The sequence below is a fragment of the Embiotoca jacksoni genome, unplaced genomic scaffold (genome assembly GCF_022577435.1).
Source record: "Embiotoca jacksoni isolate LCO1_2020_lvr unplaced genomic scaffold, fEmbJac1.0.p SCAF_7, whole genome shotgun sequence".
In the NCBI taxonomy this organism is placed as follows: domain Eukaryota; kingdom Metazoa; phylum Chordata; class Actinopteri; family Embiotocidae; genus Embiotoca; species Embiotoca jacksoni.
The window spans coordinates 883,129-904,171 of NW_027185425.1; the positions used below are offsets into that span (position 1 = coordinate 883,129).

Consider the following 21,043-nt stretch of genomic DNA (forward strand, 5'->3'; position numbering starts at 1 on the left):
TATGTACGCCTCGTCCTCGTCACCTTTTCCGAGGCATCGAGGGTTCTGCCTCAGACAGTCCGGACGGCTCAGAGGTTTCCCCATCCTGTCCTTCTGCCACAGAAACCCGGTTGTGGCTGTGATCTAAAGTGCGGGTATGGCACGGCACTTTGAGAATGGAAAACAGTGCATAAAAAAAAATAAAAATGGCGATGTCCTTTACCTTTAAGGTGTCACCGGTCTAATAATCCACAAAATGAAACAGTCCATGTGGCTGCAATTAACGAATCCTTCAGGTTTCACATTCTAGAAAAATATTGTATATCTCATCATCCACAGTGTCATCTCGACTGTGTATCCTTAAGCCTATGTCACTTCAACAGCTGAGCATTGCCTTGGTCTTTCTGAGATGCTGAGTGGCATTGGCGAGGGAGTGAGAGAGGCAGCCCTCCCCCTCGGCACCATATTAATCACCAGCTCTGTTTGTTTGAACGGCTGTTGGGAATGAGAGAGAGGTGGAGGAGAGGAGCGCGGGGAGGGAAGGGAAATGAACAGTCATCGTCTCCCAGTCCGAGAAGTGCAAAGTCCAAGGTGAGGCGAGCACCGTGCAGATAACATCCCTTTGTGTGGCTGTCGTTAAAGCACAGCGCTGCCCTCTCCTTCATATTCAAGTACTCACGCGCAGCTTCTCATTCCTTCACTCCTTGTGTTACTACCCCCCCCTTGAAGCTCCTGCCTCCTTCCTTCCTTCCTCTCCGGTCTCCTCTCTGCACTGTGGCACAACAGGAAAAGGCAGAGAGGGCTTGGACAACTTCAGCAGTCTCGGTGAGAGGCAGGCAGGGAAGTGTAAAAGTCTCCTTTTAAGGTGAGAAAAACCCACTCTGTTATATAAAACAAAGACTGCGTGGGGTGCAATGAATAGGAAAGTACAATACTCCACAGATTTGATTCACTTTTATCTTCCTTTGCTTCAAAATGTTTCTTGCAGTAAAAAAAAGGAAATAAATGAAAGTCCCAAAAAATTACGGAAAACGTCAGAGCTTTTTCAGGCAAGAAAACCGTGAAAAATATGAAAATAGAAATTCCGTTACCAACTCAGTGCCACTTTGTGGTCCGGTGAGTGTTCAGGCAGTGCACAGTTTTTCTCTTTCATTTCTCTATCCTCGACTTCCATCAAAAAAGAATCACTGTTTTGTTTCTGCACCACGAACCCCGTCTCATCATGATGATAATAGTCCTCATGAATCACGGAAAAATCAACTCCATCATCCGTAAGAGAGTCCAGTATTCTGAAGAAAAACGCTAAATCCAGAACAAAGACAAAGGACAATCCTGCTTTTTGAGTCAAGAAATCCCCATCAATGTTTTCAATTCCTCTCTTTTATCTTGCTTTCTATTCTCTATCATCCCTCAGATCATCCACAGCTCCAGGGAGGGGGGGAGAGGAGGAGGTACAGTAGATCGAAGGCAGGCAGGCTCCTGGAAAAGGGGGTGAGGCTGGAGTAAAAGAGGGCATCAGGGGGTAGATAGAAAGAAGGCGGGGGTGTTGGATCCTGGACCAGCCAGGCGAGCAGGGCAGAGCAGCGAGTCGTGGGACTGTATCCAGAGGGCAAAGTCCCAGACAGCCCTCCCAGCTCCAGTCCCAGCTTTGCTTTGCTTTGCTTTGCAGGGTCTTCCCCCCTCTTCTAGCAGCAGACAATCCCAGGACACGCTCCCTTCCCCTTTTTCTTTTTTTTTGCGCTCTCTCTTAGCAGTCTACCTCCCTCCTCTCCTGCTCCCTGCTCGAGAATGAAACAAAGTGCCACGCAATCCCAGTTCCTCTTCCTCTTCTTCTTCTTCTTCTTTCTTTGAAATGTGTCGGCTCTTTTTCTTCTTCTCTCCCGGTCCCTGTTCTCAGGCCACTACACAGCCGAAATGGTTTGCAGCTGCTAAAAAAATCTCCCTCTTTTCCTCTCACTCTCGCTCTCTTTGCTGCTCTCCCCCCCCTCTCCCCTTCACCTCCTCGCTCTCTCTCTCTCTCTCTCTCTCACTCACATGTCTCCTCTGTCTCGCTCGCTCGCTCCCCTCCCTCCTCCGCTCCTCTTGCTGTTTGTGTTTGAATTCAGCTCCGTTTGTTCTGTTTCCTGCACTGGTATTAAAACACAGGAAGTGCTCCAATCATGCTGGCTTCCTCTCCCCGAGAAAAAAAAGAAAAAGAGATGGGGAGAGAAAGAGAGAGAGAGAGAGAGAGAGGCGAGGGAGTTAAATAGCAAGAGAAAGGGCAGGCCGGGTGCGAACAGGGGGCGTGGAGCTGGAGAGAAAGAGACTTGTGCAGAGCAGGATTTTTGCTCACTACCAGCAAAATATTAGCTGAATGCAGGGATGCATCTGATTATCCTGCAGCGGCTCTGCTCTTAAAGCTGCCTTCCAAAAAAAAAAAAAAAAAATTAATTAAAATCACTCAGATGAGGGATTCCTTCATAAAATACAGTATTCCCCAAACACTCCTGTGGGCCGGTAGAGAAAAAGAGAAAAGGCCACATTCATCACAGCTTTGTAATCCACTCTTTAATTCTCTGAGGGGGGGCAGACCGCCTCCGCCCCCCACAGCAGCACAAAAACACTGTCCGCAAAGAGTGAAGTGATACAGAGTCCAAAGAAACAAGAGAAAGAAAAGGAGAGAGCGGAGGTACAGGGAGGGAGGGAGAGAGAGAGAGGGGCGGGACTGTTAGCTGATGGGAGAGAAAGAGGCTTATCAGTAATGAGCTGTCTCTTCTCTCACTCCCCCCCCAGGAGCCAAAACTCCAGGCTACATTCAGACAAGGAAGTTGCCTTGTTTTTGTTCACTCCTTTATTTCCTCCTTTGTGGAGAGAAGAGTTTTCGGTCAATTTCTCTGTCAGACAGAAGTGAAACTGAGTAAAAAATAAATATTGAAAAAAAGAAAGGAAAAAAAAAAAGAGATACAGACGCATAAAAGTGTGCGATATTCACAGGGCTCCACTTGTACATTCCCGTCTGCGCCTCCACTGAAACCCAACCCTGCTGAGGAGAGTGTGTGTGTGTGTGTGTGTGTGTGTGTGTGTGTGTGTGTGTGTGTGTGTGTGTGTCAGAGGGAGACACCGAGGGGCCGAGAGGAAAAAAAAAAAAGAGGGGCAGTGCACAAAAAAAGAAAACGTAGGAGAGTAAAAGGAGGGAGGGGGGGGAGGGCTTTCTGTTTCTTCAGGGTGCCACACAAAACCACTGAGCAACCACCCACTCAGTCAGAAAGGGGGGGATATCGGCAGACATGGCAACCTGCAGCCCTGCAGCAGAGGCAGGGGAGCTTTAAGCCACTTTTGTTTTTCTCTTCTTATCCACAGTTACAGACTTCTCAGTGCCAGTCCTGGTCATCTGCCTCCTCCTCTTCCTCCTCGTCCTCCTCGTCCTCCTCCTCCTCTTCCTCCTCGTCCTCCTCCTCCTCTGATCTGAAAGTCTGTTTGTTTAAAGCAGCCCGGCTGACCTGCCCTCTTTTTCTATTTCTTCCTCTCTTGCTCACTGCTTTGCCTCCAAAACACATTTCCAACACCCACAAGAAGCAGCTCTCTCTGTCTCAACTGTTGCACAGAGAGACCCGTGGCCTGCATGTCAAATATGCTAAATACTCCGCTCTTTCTCTTTAACTGCCCCCCCCCCCATCCCTCCGAACACCCCCCCCCCCCACACACACACACACACACACACACCACCACCCCCCTTCCTCTCTTGTCAGTTGCGATGCAGCTGTCATTGCTGTGTCCAAGGCAAACGTCTTCATAGAAACAAAAGGGGTTTGTCGCTGGTTTGACACACACACACACACACACACACACACACACACACACACAGAACTCGCAAACTCTCGCGTGACCGACGACTATAACCGACGAACCCCCTCATGCACAGACCACAACAAGAATTTGAACCGGAGCGTTCACAGATGTGGGCCAGCTACCAGGAGAGATGTGATGACAGGGCGGTGAGGGCGAGAGAAAAAAATCTCGGAGCGGAGGCGTAAGAGATGAGGAGGGACTGATAAACAGATTAACTTAATTTGTTAATTTAAATGATGACCTTTAACCTCTCTTCCTCCGCCTCACTGACTATTGACAGGCTGTGTATTGAGTCGTTGCCTCCACCCATGACACGCCATGATTTGTTTAAATTTCATTAGCTCCAATCTCTCTCGAAGATTTTCTTTCATTCCTCAGTCGTCTCAGCCCGGTTAATTCAGACTTCAGGGCAAATTAGATTTGTTTCTCAGATCAGATCTTTAGGACGGTGTTCGCACTGTTATTTGCAAGTGAACAGATCGGATCTGATGTGTCCATACATCACCAATCGATCTAAATGGGTCGCTGTGGTAACGACGTACCTCTTCGTCTTCATTTTGTGGGCGGAGCCTTAGTGCCACCAAATCTCTCGGCGTCTCAGTCGATGTGACGTATTTTCCGGTGCCGAGGATTGTGGGTAAGAACAGCCAGAGTAGCATGCTGGGCTACATACTGCCAAATACGAAGGGATGTTGAAGGAACATCCTGGTACTTTTGGCATACTACATTTAACATTGTGTTTATTGGGACATACTAAATATTTTTCTGGCATACTAAATAGTATGGTAGTATGGACACTGGAACGGTATGTACCTGAATGGAATTGCATTTCAAACCACCTCGACATGTGGTTTGGATCCAGAACGAAAAAGAAATAGCATTTTATGTCTTTTTTTTTCACAAATTCTTTCAAAAATGAATCCAGATACAATCTAGATATAACAAAAGTCGTATTTGAGCTGGCAGTCTGAACACAGCCTGAGACTCACCGCTCCGACGGGTGGATTAAGGGTTTTAATATTCCCGTGGGGGAGGAGGGGGGGGTCGAGCTGTGGTGCAAAACTTTACAGCTAACGGCGCCGTGTGGCACTTTGGATCACAGCCTCCACTAAATGGCCTGTTATTCACACACAACGCTGTTGTTTTCTTTTTTAGGCCGAGGTAGAGGCTCACACTGCCATTGTCTGTGTCTGGAGGCTTGAAACCACTTAGTGCAGCTAAGTGACTGAACACAAACACAGGTGGAGGGCAGGAGGTATGTATTATTGACTTTTCTGGGTCGTTTATTTGCTCGTGGGGGAACACCTGTCGACAGGAAAACATACTTCTTTCTTTCATTTCTGCCTCCCGAGCCGGAGCAAATCCATACTCAAAACACTGGCGCTTAATGTCCTTTTCTTCCTCAACATCTTGTTCTTCAATCACCCTCCTCCTCCTCCTCCTCCTCCTCCCCGGTAACCTGGCAGCAGGAAAAAACGTAGCTGCCATCTTTTTTTTTTTTTTACCAGCACACGCACACACCATATAAGACACACACACACACACACACACACACACACACACACACACACACACACTTTCTTTCCAGCTCTCAGGGGGTAGTTTTAGATTAACTAGCAGAGCGTTTCACCTGCCTGTGTGTGTGTGTCTCTGAAAGCATTTATTGTTCTCAACCTTCCTCGGGCAGAGACACAAAGAGGATGTGTAACCAGCACGCACAAGCACAAGCACACGCACACACACACACACACACACACACACACACCTCTGAGCACGTACCTCCACCATCATGCTCAGTAACTTCAATAAACACACCTGTCAATCATCTACAAACACCACTGATGGTCATAATGGGAGCTTCAGAGTTTGTGGCTGATTTGCTTCGTGTGTGTGTGCGTGTGTGTGTGTGTGTGTGTGAGTCTGTGTGCAGGTGGGCAACTACTTGTGCGCCTGTCAATTTAACGGTAAATTAGTCTGCAAGTACACACACACACACACACACATTCTTTTAGGCAAATAAAAACTTCACACTTTGGCCTGCGAAGCTCGCGCTGTGTTTTCGTTCGGCCGGCCGCCAGCAGTGTGTGTTACAGACGGAGTTTAACGTCCATGTGCGATGAATGCAGGAAGGACTTTTCACATTATAAACACTTTGGAGGTCAATTCTCCACGGTGGTTTTACACCATTCGGAGAGTTTTAGTGTGGTAAAAATAGGCTTTTCCTCTCTTTCAGTGACCTCCTCTTTCGCTCTCTCTCTCTCTCTCTCTCTCTCTCCCCCCCCCCCCCCCCCCCCCACACACAAACAAACTACACCTGTGAGGCTTCCTGCTGAGGGGTCAACTCCAGAGGTCACCTCTCTTTTTTTTTCTCTTTTACTTTGAGCCTCTTCAACCTCCCACGCACACACACGCACACACCCACGCACACACACACACACACACACACACACACACACACACACACACACAACTCTCAGAGATCTTGCACCACCTCGTTCAGTCTGTTTGTTCTCAGCCTGGAACCGATTTATTACCTGATGTTGTAAATCAGCAGGTGGATGAACTACCGCATTTCAAGTTAAACAACTGCTCTAAACCTTTTAGTGGACTTTATCCAGGGGAAAAAAACATTAATTATATGTAATATTTGTGCCAGAACAGCCTTTGTTGTTGGCATATCTTTTATCTTCTACGTCCTCTGTTGTACAGGAACACCACACGTGACTAACATGGATGGTAAAGTAGTTTTTCCTGAAACAACGAATATATTAAAGTAAATATGCTTTTGGTTTTTACTCTGAGTCACAACACCAGTTTGTCTCTGTGTTTCTGTTCTCAAATTTAGTATTAAGAGCCCAAATGATGCTGGATTTTTGGAGCCGACACCGATATTAAAGACTTATAGAGGGAAAAAATGATGATATTGGCGGATATCGTGTGTATAAACGCACATTTTTGCAATGTTCTCTTAATCCATCGTTCCATCCTCTCTTAATGGAAGCAAGATATTTCATTCAAGTGTCGACTGGGAATTTAATAATTATAAAAAAAAGTATTAGAACAATTTCTAATTTACAGAAATTATTATTATTTATGGACAGAAATTATATCAGTTACAGCTGATACAAATTTATTTTAGGTTGACTTATAACATCATTTTGTTTAAGGCAAACACTGCATTTATTATTCATGAGTATCCTAAAAGAGAAACATGATATGAAATTCCTTCTGAGTCTTGTTGAGCATATTTTCATGTCAGTGTTTGTCTGGACTGATGTCAGAGTGCTATTTTGAATTTTTCCTGAAATGAGAGAACCAGAGTGAGAAAAGACCCGAGAGTGAGAGGGCTGAGCTGAGGCATGCCTTTCTAATTCACAACAGCTGAAACAATACAGGACCTGAGAGGAGGGACAAGAGATGTCACACTCTCTCTCTCTCTCACACACACACACACACACACACACACACACACACACACACACACACACACACACACACACACACACGTATACGTGGACTCTCACCATCCCAGACATATTTAGATTGTACAAGCCCAAGAAATAACACTCACTAACTCTCTCGATCAGTAACAGATGCATACTGGAGTGAAAGATGTGTATAGTGTGTGTGTGTGTGTGTGCGTGCGTGTGTGTGTGTGCGTGCGTGCGTGTGTGTGTGTGTGTGCGTGCGTGCGTGTGTGTGTGTGTGTGCGTGCGTGCGCCAACAGGTTAACTGGCAAGTTTTTCCGGACGAATTGAAGTTATATGATTAGAAAAATTACGTTAGTGTGATCTAATCAGCCCTTTAGAGGCCGAACAGAATACGTGCCACAAACGCGCACACACACACACACACACACACACACACACACACACACACACACACACTGAGAGTCATGCACACACGCTAACAGACAGAGAGACAGAAAGTAGTCCAGGAAAATTGAGAGAGCCAGTAAACAGCGCTGCCGTCCAGATGACGTCGGACTTGGATTACGCCGGGGAGTCATGGGAGGGTTACTGGGCTCTGACACACTGAACTCTTCCGACTGCACACAACCTTCATGTTTGAATCAGACGAGCCGAACGAGCGCTAACAGACGAAAAACAGGTTAAGTCGTACCTCAAAGTCCTGCTGACGCACATTAGATACAAGAGAAACTCAAATCCATCAGCTGAAGTCGGTCTTTCAGCTTCATCTGTTTTCTCGTCGTCAGTTTCACCGTGTGGTTTAGAGCATTTTCATAACCTTGGATACAGTTTTTGTAGAACGCAGATTTTGTTTGAGTCATAAAACCACAGTAGTTAAAATATTGGAGGGTTTTATGTATAAAATAGTGAACAAGAGTTAAAACACGTTTAATTTTTTTGATTAGAAGTCAAATGTAAAAAGCAGTTTTACCTCGAACATTTAGATGATGCTCATGATTTGAGCTGTAAAAATTTAATAATTACAAGTGAAAGAGTAGCATTTAGGAAATTATACGCTAAAAATGTCTTTATGAAGTTGCTAATTGCTAACACATGAGCTATGAATGTGTGAGCAGTGTTATAGGTGAAAATAGGACATGTTCCAGCTTCACAGCAGGAAGCAAAGACGAGCAGGGGGCTGCTGGCCCAGTTTGGCTTGACTTCTACACCCATCATTAAATAGCTGCTGACACAGTCGGTGCGGGGAAGGACGGTGAGTCACGGGCTCCTCTGAAGGGACCGAGGATGATGAGGAGGAGAGGAGAGGCGAGGAGGAGGCGAAGGTGTGAGGGAGAAAAAGATGGAGAAGCGGGTGAAGACAGGGGGAGGCGTGCGGCCGTGATTTAGGACCGGGGATTTTCACAAACATGTGAGGACAAAAAGACACACGCACACGCAGAGCCTCCTGTAACTGCTGTCAGCCACACTAACCAGCCCTTCGCAGGAATGTCCATCTGCAACGACGGCTTTAGAGCTGACTAACGCCCCTCTGCGAAAACAGCAGTGTGTGTATGTGTGTGTGTGTGTGTGTGTGTGTGTGTGTGTGCGTGTGCGCGTGCATGTGTTTGTGTGCTCTCATCCCACCCGGAGACTGTGTCAGCTGCTGAGGGACGGCGGGAGCATGCAGAGGGGATGTTGAGGCCACACCCTGATGAGCGTGTGTGTGTGTGTGTGTGTGTGTGTGTGTGTGTGTGTGTGTGTGTGTACTTGTGTTTGAGGGTGGGACGACGAGACAGCTGAGATTCCGGTTGCAACCCGAAAAAGACTGGAATTGGAAGCATCCTCTGATGCAGCACACAGACACACACACACACCTCTCATCGGCCCACCGAGCAACCCTAAATACAAACACAGATTCCACAGTAGCACATATGTGCAGACGGGACGGCCAAGTATAAACATGTACACGATAAATAGCAAAACTCAGAGACAGACGGGCAGCGACACAGCTGGCTCATTTCTTGGGATGTCCGTGATGTGTTTTCAGGTAAAGTCACAGACTGTATGTAAAAGTGGACGTAGCTTCCAGGTCTGAAAATTGAGGCAGATGTGGAAGTGCCGTAAGATGCAATACCACCGAGTGCCACTAGAGGTTGGCTCCAAAAATAAGCCTCCATAGACGCCCATTCAACTTCTCTCGTGGCATTCGAAGTCAATACATTTTGTTCCACAAGTTGTTTTGGTGTTGTTCGCTAAAGTCGCTTTTTCTTATTAGTTTTTCAGACGGTAAATCCTGAATCATCCCATCGTTAGAAAATATGCTTCAAAAAGCTGTGTCATTGGGGGAGTGTCTGTTTGATTGACAGGCCTGTGGTGCAGTCAGGTTACAGCTATCGGTGGGCGGGACGTGCTTTCTGAGCTCGAGGTTTTATTACGGCCGTTCACGAACAAATTCGTAACGTCACTATTGGTTGGTTTAGTTTGTTATAAAACTAACGTTTTAAAAATCTCCAATAAGATGTTAAACTTTAGCAGGTAACTGCTGTTCTACGTTAGCTTTTATCATCCGCTCTGCCCAACAACAATCTCTGTAGATTTACTTTCTTTGTGAAATATGAGCATGTAAATAAATAAGAAATACGACATCCTTGTTTCTATTTAACAGAAGGAGCCACAATTTTTAATCTTGCCCAGACCTTTGCTCAAGTTAAAAGGTCAAAACATTTATTTAAATCAGAGAGTTTCTGTCAAAAAATAACCGATTAACAATATTTCAAATCTGACATTTGCCTTTAGCTTCTGAAAGTTTCCCTCGGTGCGTCAGTCACACTCGGCTGGTTGGCAAAAGAAACACGAAGCTTTTGAGGCCCGAACTGTTTTTGCATATATTGCGACAGATGAGGGGAACGCTAATAAAGACACAAAGAGCAGAAGAAGACGACGTCTCTCCACCTCATTGACCCGCTAAATCTCTGAGATCACTGTTGGGAAGTTCGAACAATAATCTGACAACATCACCACCCACTCCCATGACCCCTCATCCCCCTGGCCGTCCTCCACACACACACACACACACACACACACACACACACACACACACACACACACACACACACACACACACACTGAGCCCCCTCGTCTTGTCTTTTTAAGCATCGGCATGACATCATCCCTCTGGATTGGAAACGGGGTCTGGTGGGGGAGGGGAAGAAGGGGTGGGGGGGAACGGGGAGGAGAGGGGTGGCCCGGTGTGGTTCGGAGCCAGACAGACATGTTTAGGTTTGAAATGAGGCGAGCTGGATGAGTTACAGAGAACGAGGGAGAGGACAGAGACAAAGAGAGGACAGGAGCTTCAAAGACTGGACGCAAGAGGGTTTTTTTTTATTAATCCCTCTCTAGGTTAATAGAAGGAATAAATAAATAATAAACTCTTACAAAACAGAGAAAAGATTTTAAATAAAGAGTCACAAAAGGTTCGTTGAGAAGACAGAAGCAGTATGTGGAACAACCCCCCGCCCCTCCTTTATTTCCTTATCTGTCTGCATCCAAGTCGTCCTCGTGAGTCCGCTCTGCTCTTTCACTCTTATTTTCTGTCTTTTTCTCTCTTCTTGACAATATCTCTCTCCCCCCTCCGCCCCCCCATTGCTCTACTATAAATACCCCTCTGCCCACAGATAGAGTGACAGACCATTTCTCCATGCTCTACATACCCCGCAGACAGTAGCTATTATACCATTTGTGCCCGTCAGCTCGTAGTTCACAGCTTTAATGAAGGACAATCTCAACCCGTGAACATAATATGAATACGCCTACATTTGGGCTTATTTCATCAGGGCTTAGCGAGTCTGTTTATTGATTTATGAAGACTGCGTGTACATACAGCAAAACAGTAGAAATAACACAAACCCCAACGCGATCGTGTAATGAATAAATCAAATGAGACAACACGCACACAGAATGGGAGAAAGCCTCTTTGTGTGTCACGTGGAAGTTGTAATGCTGTAATTTAACACGGGGCTCAACAGAGTACGCCACCTATCTGTGAGCTAACGTGTCTGCAGCCGAACCGGCGGAGACTAAATGCCCTCGCTGGGCAAAAGCTTTAAACTCTGTGCTGCTGTTATGCGTTGGTCCCTATTAACCCTCCCACACCAGGTTTTCCCGATTGTGCACGCCCAGCAAGGACATTCAGTCTCTCCCAAACATATGGTGCGTTCATGAGCAACTGGGAAATGTGAACATTTCGACCTCCGAGTGAGAAAGCACACCTGAACAGCTTTTGTGGTGAAAGGAAGAAATGTACTGGCTCCAAAAATACGATGAAATAGCCAGACTCGCACCGGACATACGTCCCTTATACAAATAGTGCCCACATGTCAGGACTCGTACTTGTGCAGTGCAAGAATTTACTGTTGCACACTGACCAGAAATAACCTCAGCAGGTGAACGCATCACCCGCCACAATATCTGAAGCATTAATTATTTTCAGTAATCAACGTGTCTTTGTGCCCTCTGTTTAACACGCTCCGTAAACACACTGATTCTTCTGTCTAGCAGCAGCAGGGAAAAATAAACACTTTGTCTGGTGTTCAGAAACAGCTGCAGCTTCCTCAGACGCCTTAATTTGAAAATTCTCTATGTGGGTGGCCCCGCCCACTTCCTCCACGGAGCCAAGATGGCGACCGTTTAGGGTGAAAAGCGTCCAGACTGTCACACTTCTTTTTTTTTTGAGAATTTTTAGTGCATCATCCTGGTACTTGTAGTGAACTGCAATGTTTCTGTACTCGACAGTGTGAACGCATTTACGCACTCAAAATAGTGAATGTTAGTACACAAGTATACGCCATCTGGAACACAGTGATCCCTAGATGTGATAAATGTTACAGTGCATTGAAACTTGTAAAAATCTGTTGTTCAAATAGTCCAGACCTCCTGAGGAGTCATTAGGTGCATTTTGTTAGATGTAAATCTGCTCGCCAGCCTGAGTCATTTAACAACAAAGTGTATGCAACAGCTTCACAGTCCGTCTGATCCGGCTCCGTTTCTCAAGTGCAGCCTTTTCATCTTTTCACAGCTCTCTCTGAATCTTTCCTCTCATCCTGCTCCTCTTTCAGCAGCTCTTTATCTCCTCTATCCGCCACACATTCCCCAGGTTTCACCCTCATTAGGAGCCCAGCGAGGGGGGAGAGAAAGACGAAGCACCAGAAACACACGGAGGAAAGGAAGAAACGAGCACAGAGAGTTTAGTAGGCCGGGCGAGAGACGGCGCAATAAATATCCAAATTAAAGCAGAAAAGGAGGAAGAAAAATAAAAAGAGTAAGACTGAAAAAGTAAGAATGAAGATGAAGATGAAGAGCAAAAAATGTCTCAAGGAGTGGCAAAAAAAAGAAAGTTCTTTGATCCACCCACACATGGAAACAACACGTGGAGCCGATCGCTCTCTCGGGAGACGAGCAGGACTCCCACTAAATGTTACAAATGCATGAAAATGATTAGCGCTCATATCACATGAGTCATCGATCATTTTGAAAAAAAATAAAAAAAATAAAAAAAAGAGCTCGACCTTCTCGGAGCACGGCGCCGGCTGCAGATGGCAGAAAGCAGCCGAGTGTTGCGGCCGTGCTTCTCCGGAGCATCACGCATATTCGTCTGAAGTGGACAGGATGTTACATCATGGCTAGAAAATGGGCTCTTTAATGGTAGTAGTCGGACTGAAAGGCTGGTCTGGGAAACACAATGGAGGTGCCAGCAAAGCACTTTCCCCGAGGCGCTTTTCTATGGTAGCATAAAGGGGAGTTTTTCCTCTTTAAGAGCAGGAACAAGCTGCAGTCGCTCAGGTTTTAAAACTAAAGCACAACAACAAGTAAAGAAGCATGTGCAGGTTTGATCTGATCTATGTTGGTGACTCAGAATCAGGCAACTATAAACATACTAAACGCAACAAGGAAAAGTTACACTTAATTCTATGCGCATAATTTGCACACGTAGAATCGATTTAATGTATTTTAACTTGTTTTAATAGCTCTCCTCACATCTTTGGTATGTCGGTTCAGGGACTGTATCTATGATTTTATGTAATGACTGTTATTTACATTTTATTAGATTATAGATTTCAGAGAAACTCTCTCTCATTCTGCCTTCCAGAGATGTTTCGTAAACAGACAATAAACTAGATTTTAATTTGATTTCAAGTCAAAAATTTGGACCCACTGGTGCATTTTTCTCCACAAACTGCCCCGCAAAGACGAGACATTTCTTCCTCTGGTGTTTATTAACTCGTTTTTAACAAGTAGTTGGTTATTAATTCTTGTTGTGTTGCAAAAACGGACACAAATTTGCAGATATTAACTCTTAACACACTTATACATAATGAGTGGAGATGTAGATTTATAGTACGTGAATAGAAATGTGTCATATAAGGCCACAACTATTGATTATTTACGCTACCAATTACACTGTGATTTTTATTATTTGTAAAATGACTAAAAGTAGTGGCAGATTTCCAACTTTAATTCCAAAAGCAAATCGTGACTTTGTCAGAAGCTTGTTCTGTTTCCCAAATTTCCTCAATTCAGAAATTTTAATTGACAGTGTTTGACATGTTGCATTTGTCTAATTGTTAAAACAAAAATCTGCGCATTTCGAATGCAGGATTATTAATATTTCATCATATCTTGCTCTGATTCGAGTAATTCGAGCACATTTTGATAGAGCAAATAATTTCTCCCGCGAGTCCAGCTGTGTTTTTGTGTGTTGCTTTGTCGTCTCTCAGTATCTAATGCACTTTCTGTGTAGTGCGAGCTGCATTCATACAGTTTAAATGGACTTTGCCAAATCCCAGACGACCGCCGAGTCGACCCTCTGACCGTGTCCTCAAACGTCATCTTGGACTTTACAATAATGGCCGCAAGCTGGAGGTATAAGCAGCAACAACGACAACAACAAAAGAAGCAGTACAGCCGTGCCTCGAGTTTTTATAAAGCTTGTGTGAACCACAGGACACGGAAAGGAAGGGGGGGGAAAAAAACCATGCAATTTGCTCTGGTATCAGATTTAGACCGTTCTCCATCACCATAGTGACGAGGCTACCAGGGGGTGGTGCCTGGACATCATGAAGAGGGGGAGGGGGAGGGGGAGGGAAGGTGTGCATTAGAGAAAGTAAGAGAGCGAGAGGATGGAGTGAGAGTGTGTCCATGTGTGTGTTGGAAATGTTGAGAGAAACCGGGAGAGCTTTGGAACTATCTCATCTAACGAAGAGAAGCTGTGTGATTCAGCAGCGCGTCCAGCTTTCAAAGAGATGTGTGACTCAACTAATCACCATCCCCGACTGCTGCGGCACAACGGGAGTTTCTCCCCCCCCCCGCTGCCCCCCACACCCCCCACACACAATTACCTCATGGTCTCTGGAGGTATGAGCAACAGGAAAAGGACAAATACAGGCCTCCTCAGAGGCTCCACTAATATTGAATGACACTATTCATGACTTATCACACACACACACGCACGTGTACACACACACACACACACACACACACAACCAGCTGTGCTCGAAAGCAAAGCTCACATTGTTTATCCGTGTAAATTCATTTCAGTGGCATGATGGGAAAAAGAAGAGACGGTGAACAGAAACACCTTTTTACTCCGAGTTATTTCAAATTCTCTCACGCCGTTGCTCACGCAATCAAACAGATATCATAACTGCCTAATAATCCAATAAACAACATGCGTGTACTCATACACACGTATATTGTAGTACCAGTAACCATGACGATGAAAACCAACAACCAAACTGAACAAGAACAAACCAAACCAGACAAATGAGATTTGCAAAACAGATACACACACTGATATGAATCTTCATCACGTCAGTGGCTGAAAAACTCCTGCTCTCTCTCTCTCTCTCTCTCTCTCTCTCTCACCCACACACACACACACTGCTTCACACTCATACACAGTATATACAGTACACACGCCCGCGTTAATAACCAGCGAGTCCTACCTTGAACTCCTGCAGCTGCTGCTTGATCATCTCCACCTCCGAGCCCACCATCCCCTGAGCGTTCAGCCCCTCCTCCGCTCTTCCCAGCAGGCCCTGCAGCTCGGCCACCAGCTTGTAGAAATCTCGAACCCTGTCTGCGGCGTCCTCGATCTGGTCCAGCCTGGCCTGGCCGCGCTCGCTCAGCTGGAGAGAAGAAACCCAATTTAACATTTACGTCGCCGAGATAAAACGAGTCAATAGCTGCACTAAACACAGGCACCACTACGTCACGACAGCCGTCTGTCTTCTGACTCACCTTGCCGGCCTGGCGGCTCAGAGCCTCCGTCTCCCTCCTGAGGGCCAGGAGGTCGGGCGAGGAGCCCTCCCGCCGCAGCATGGTGGTGCACTCCGTCCCGTGTCCCTCCAGCTCGGTCCTGAGGTTGGCCAGGCGGGAGAGGAAGCCCTTCAGGGCGTCGGCCTGAGAGGCCAGGGAGTCTGCGTCGCGTCCGACGGGACTCAGGGAGTCCAGTTCATCATCAAGGTCAGCGAGACGCGAGAAGACGTCCCGCACGTGACCCTGGACCTCGCCGACGCCCTGCAGCCGGGTCTCCAGGGAGCAGCAGCAATGCTCGATCTGATGGAGGAGGACGGGGTCTGTTCAGTATTTCACCATAAAGTGCATCGCAAATCAAAAATACTAAATCAAAGGTCTCCCTTCCAACTGGAAGATTGTCTCCTGGCATGAAACACCTTCTGTTCAAAAAAGAGGGAGACAAAATAACCTAGAAATCCTCCAGAAATTTAACTCATAAAACTCATAGGAACTTCACTCAGACCCTTGTTGCCTGTCCACCATCCATCAGCACCACACACACACACACACACACACACACACACACACACACACACACACACACACACACACACACCATAGTACATGGACACACAGATGCATGAATCAAACATACACACTTTCAGACGACTCCAAACCTCCTTGTACTTTACTAACTCCACTCACTTGTTTTGTTTGAATGTTGCTAAACTTCACATTGTCATTGTAATTATATAGGTCTATGTACATGCTTGTGTGTGTGTGTGTGTGTGTGTGTGTGTGTTTGCACGTAGGTTTAGCCTTTTATGTACATATACACTTTTGTGTATGAGTGTATGTGTGTGTTATCTTTGCTCTGTATTCATGTCACCGTTGTCCTCACTGTTTTTATTTGGGGAAAAAAAAAGAGGATTTTTTTTTTTGGTTTGGTTTTTGAGGAAGCAAACTGTTTTTGTTCTTTTTGAAAATATGTTTGAAGGGAAGTCAAAAAGACAAACAAACCCATAAATTTACAATAAACAAAGACAAAGCGATTACATTATCATACAGGAACAGAAATGAATCAGATGAAGAGGAGCTTGTGTGTTCATATTTTCCGTCGGGACCGAGAAGCAATCTGGAAAATGATGCAACACAACGGCAAGTAAAAATAGATGTTGTGTGTGTAGGTGCAGGAAAAGACAGTAGGAGCATTATCTAAGGCTGATCTGCATCCTCTCCTCCAGCACACATCTCCTTTCTCTGCAGCAGTGACATCAGATCCATATTTAAAACAAAATTTAAAAAAAAGATAAATAAAACATCTCGGCGAATAATAGGATGGACCGATGGAGAACTTCTGTGATATCTGCGGCCTTAAATGGAATATTTGGAAGCAGAAATAGATGCAACGCGGCAGCGGCTGAATTCTTGACGCCCCGGTTTACATTTCAAACTTTGATAAAGTGTTTAACGTCCACGCTGACCATATATGACTACTGTAACTGTAATAGCTAAACTCCTCTGACAGCTGAAGCTGTTTCTGCTCTCTGTCAGCTCGCTGACACTCGTCCGCTCGGCGCACACACACACACACACACACACACACACACACACACACACACACACACACACACACACACACACACACTAGATCTGACACCCTCTTACACAGTGAGCCTCGGTATAAATAGTTTCCCCCCCGTTGTACAACATCTCTCCACTCCAGACAGCATAAATCGTTGAGGTTACATTAATTCATAACTGTTGTGGCTCCTCTCATCACTCTCCTCTCCAAGCAAGCCAGCTTGTTCCCAGGTGGCAGATTCAGATTTAATATGTGGGTCAAATACATTTTGGACATTCAGTGGCTTTCATTGGTGTTTTCTGACCAGGTTTGAAAGCAGGAAGTGACCCCTCAAAAAAAAAAAAAATCAGCAATGAAAGAGAGTAAATTGTTGAGTGCTAAACTTAGCATGGACACGCGTATCCTCTTTGCAGACGTAATTGTTTGGTATTATTATTTAAAAACGTGGAGCATGTTAAACAGATTCTCACAACAATACTAATGAATGTTTAAAAAATGTCACGAAAGTTCCGTTAAATTGTGTCAAATATGTGAAAGAAAAGAGGGGAAAGGTCAAACAATATAAGGTGCTGCATAGATTTTATCACACAAGTAATGTGTTGGAAATGTAAAACTGAAAGAGGAACTTTCCTGCACTGTAAATGGAGATGGAGTCTGGTCAAACCACTTCGGATCAAAGCATTTGAAATTTTAAACGGTTCTTTAATTGTGTAACTTGTTTAATTGCGTTTACTGGGGGGCCAGTCAGAAATACCAAACATATCCAAGTGTGCATTTTCTGTTATTGTTGTGAGTTTAATAACCGTCAGACTCTGGGCTCACATTAGAACTGGAGATTGGTTCAAGTGCTCATAACTTGACTGTGACCCTGTAGTATAATGTAATTTATGGAGATATTTGTGTGACATGTTTTATCCTTGTTTTTATTGATTTTTTATGTAGTTTCCCTTTGGACTTACTAATTTAATTTATGCATTTATTTATTTGTTTATTTCTCTAATGTACTGTGGTCTACCTCCATAATATCAAAAATGTTCATGTTAATAATATATGTATGACTTGTACCTTTTAAGCCTTTCAAAAACTAATACAACTTTTAATCTCCTCCCCCCCAAAAAAACATTCAGTTCCACTCATAAAGTAAATGTCCACCTCCCTCCTCACCTTGTCAGTGACATCATCGTACTGCTTCTCTGTATCTTTGGCCTGGTCCTGAAGCCTCTGTGCTCCCTCAGTGCTGCCTCCTGGTGTCTGGGGTGCGTCCTGCACCAGCCCCCGGGCCAGGTCTCTGAAGTAGACCACCTGAGGCTGCAGGGACCTCAGACTCTCCTGCTGACTCCTCAGCCTCTCCAGGCTTTTAGCGCTGCACGCCTGAACGGGAGAATGAGTGCGTATTATTCACCGTCGATGCTGTCACTGCTTGGTGTCGCCCTTTGTTGAGGAATTCAATAAAGATCTCAGGAACATACGAGTCCCTGTTCCGTACCTGAGGTCCGAGAGCCTCCTGAACTTCAATCTGGTGCTTGGCGGCCTCCAGCCTCCTCTCCACAGCCTGTCTGCCCTCCTCAAACTCCTTCAGGCGGCCGGCCAGCTCCTCCAGCTGGGAGGTGCGGTTATGGAGTCTCTCTCCGAGTCCGTCCACCCTGCGGTTCAGCTGGGCCTTCTCATCCCGTACCTACCAAAGGTCAGTTACATCTGTTTGTTTTCTTCATTTATTTATCTCATAACTTAAACAAAAACGTATTATTAAGGATAAAACACATGAAATTAGATTCAAAACCACCATAAACCTCCAAGCACAATATTTTAGCACTACAGCTTCGTCTTCGTTCGTACCTCTTCCTCCCCGAGGCAGCACTGCTCCAGCAGCTGGTCAGCTGCAGTATTAAAAGCCTCCAGCAGCGGTTGTCGTCTCTCCAGGTCCAGTGACAGACCTCGGGCCTTCTGCAAGGCTTCGTCCAGGGCGGACGACTCCAGGGATGGAAGGATCTCTCCATCTTTGTCTTCACACTCCGCTAACCACGGGACCAGCTCGGCCTTGTGCTGCTGGTAGGTTTCTGCTTTGCTCAGGGTGGTCTTCAGTTTGGCCTCGCGGTCTGAGATCCTGTGGTTCAGTCCCTCCCAGTCCTGTCGCAGGGAGGCCAGACGGGACTGCAGGGCGGACCGTTCGTCTCCGCCCGCCGGCAGAGTGGCGAGAAGCGACACTCCCTCGGCCTGGAGCAGCTCGTAGGATCCTCTCTGGCTGGCGATCCCGCGCTGGAGCTCATCGGTCTGCGCCAGCAGGGAGCGGATGGCCTCGGGCTGGCAGGGCAGGGAGACGCCGGGTGCGTCTCTGGGATCGCCCTGCCGGTCCAGCCAGGAGCGCAACTCCTCGAACATCTGCTGGAACTGCTGGGTGGACGACAGGGCAGCCTGGAGCTGAGACAGGCCGTCAGCTGAAGGAAAGAACAGCAGAGACCGAGGGATTCAAAACAAACACCGAAAACACTTTCAACCCCCAAAAAAGACAAATAGAACTGTAGGAGGCTTTGCTGTATTCATTTCAGTGGATTTGTTAGCAGTATTTTCTTTCAATCAAAACACTATCCGCCTTCCAGCTTTGGAGGGATTAAGTTGAAAGGGGAGATTGCTGAACAACTTCAAAAGAAATTAAAAACAAATTCATTAAAATTCTGCAGAGAAAACAAACGAAAATCAAACAAAAAACAAACGTACCAAAATAACCAGAAAGACTCAACAAAATGTTTATCAATCGATCATTTAAAGGGCGGTTTAAAATGTTGTGGCAAAACTGGTGATAACCAAACGGCATCCAGCAGCGACGTCACCCGTCGGTTTGTAAACGGTTGTTATGAAATTTCGTGTTCGGATTTTAGCCGTCAACATCTTGCTGGTTTAAAGTGGTTTGGAGCAGGAAGTGACCATATTTGGACGAGCTGGGGGAGGTGCTGGGGAGGAGTGAATCGATCTGATTGGAAACCCAACGATACTACGACCCGCCCACAGCTGTAACCTGAACAGTTTTTTTTTAAGCTTATTGTTTAATTAATGACGGGATTATTTTCAGATGGACCTCCAGAAAACTAATAAGAAGGAGCGACTTTAGCTAACAACAATTTTGTTGACTTTCATGAGAGAAGTTGAATGGGAGGCTTTTTGGAGCCCTCGGTGGTACTGCAGCTTAAGGCACATTGGCCTCGTTTTTCAGACCCTTTTATATCCAGTCTTTAGTAATACCGTATATTCTCAGAAATGTTTCGATTCCCTTAAAAGCACAGTCGCATGAACTCCACAAACCTGCGCGCTCCTCCAGGCTCCTGAGCGGCCCGCTGACACTCTCCAGCCGTTTACTCAGCTCCTCCTTCAGGTAGGGCTCAGCCACGATGGCGCTCAGCTCCTGGCAGAGCCTCGCGGCCTCGGTCAGCTCCGTCCGCCTTCGCTCCAGCTCCGAGCGGATCTCTCCGGTTTCTTGCAGGCGGCGCTTCAGGGCCTCGGGCTGCGCGCTCAGAGAGGCCTGAGCATCTAACCTCTCGCTCAGAGCCGAGACGCTGGCGGAGAGCTCTCTGAGCAGAGCCTGGCGAGGAGAGGGGGAACATTAGAGTATTTGTGATATTATATCTATGTAAATTCAGGTTAAACATTGTTCTATCGAATCGTACCTGGTAGCGTTCGCTGGTTCCTTGAGCCTGATCGATGTGGTTCGACCTCTGAGTCAGTCGGCTTGTGAGGTCCTCCCACTGCCGCGAGATGGAGCCCAGTTCGGTCTGCACCTCCTCCAGGTCCTCGGGGTCCTGAGCAGAGTCACCAGTCTGGGAGAGGATGCCGTCAGCGGACTGGGTCAGCTGGTCAAACTGCGGCCGCCGGGTCTCAAACTCGCGCAGCATGAACTGAGAAATCAGAAGACATCAAAACAAAGTCAGGACCCAAAGTGTTTGTGTGTTTTTCATGC

At 46.2% G+C, this 21,043-nt stretch overlaps 1 protein-coding gene across 1 annotated transcript in view; it reads right to left on the minus strand.

The window, feature by feature from the left end:
• macf1a (microtubule actin crosslinking factor 1a) overlaps positions 1-21,043 on the minus strand; it is a 228,905-nt gene that overhangs the window by 46,241 nt on the left and 161,621 nt on the right. The window contains 7 exon segments of the mRNA XM_069176154.1: positions 15,218-15,400; positions 15,513-15,830; positions 18,259-18,465; positions 18,581-18,769; positions 18,931-19,529; positions 20,392-20,668; positions 20,754-20,981. Of these exon segments, the coding sequence (XP_069032255.1) occupies positions 15,218-15,400; positions 15,513-15,830; positions 18,259-18,465; positions 18,581-18,769; positions 18,931-19,529; positions 20,392-20,668; positions 20,754-20,981 (2,001 nt within the window).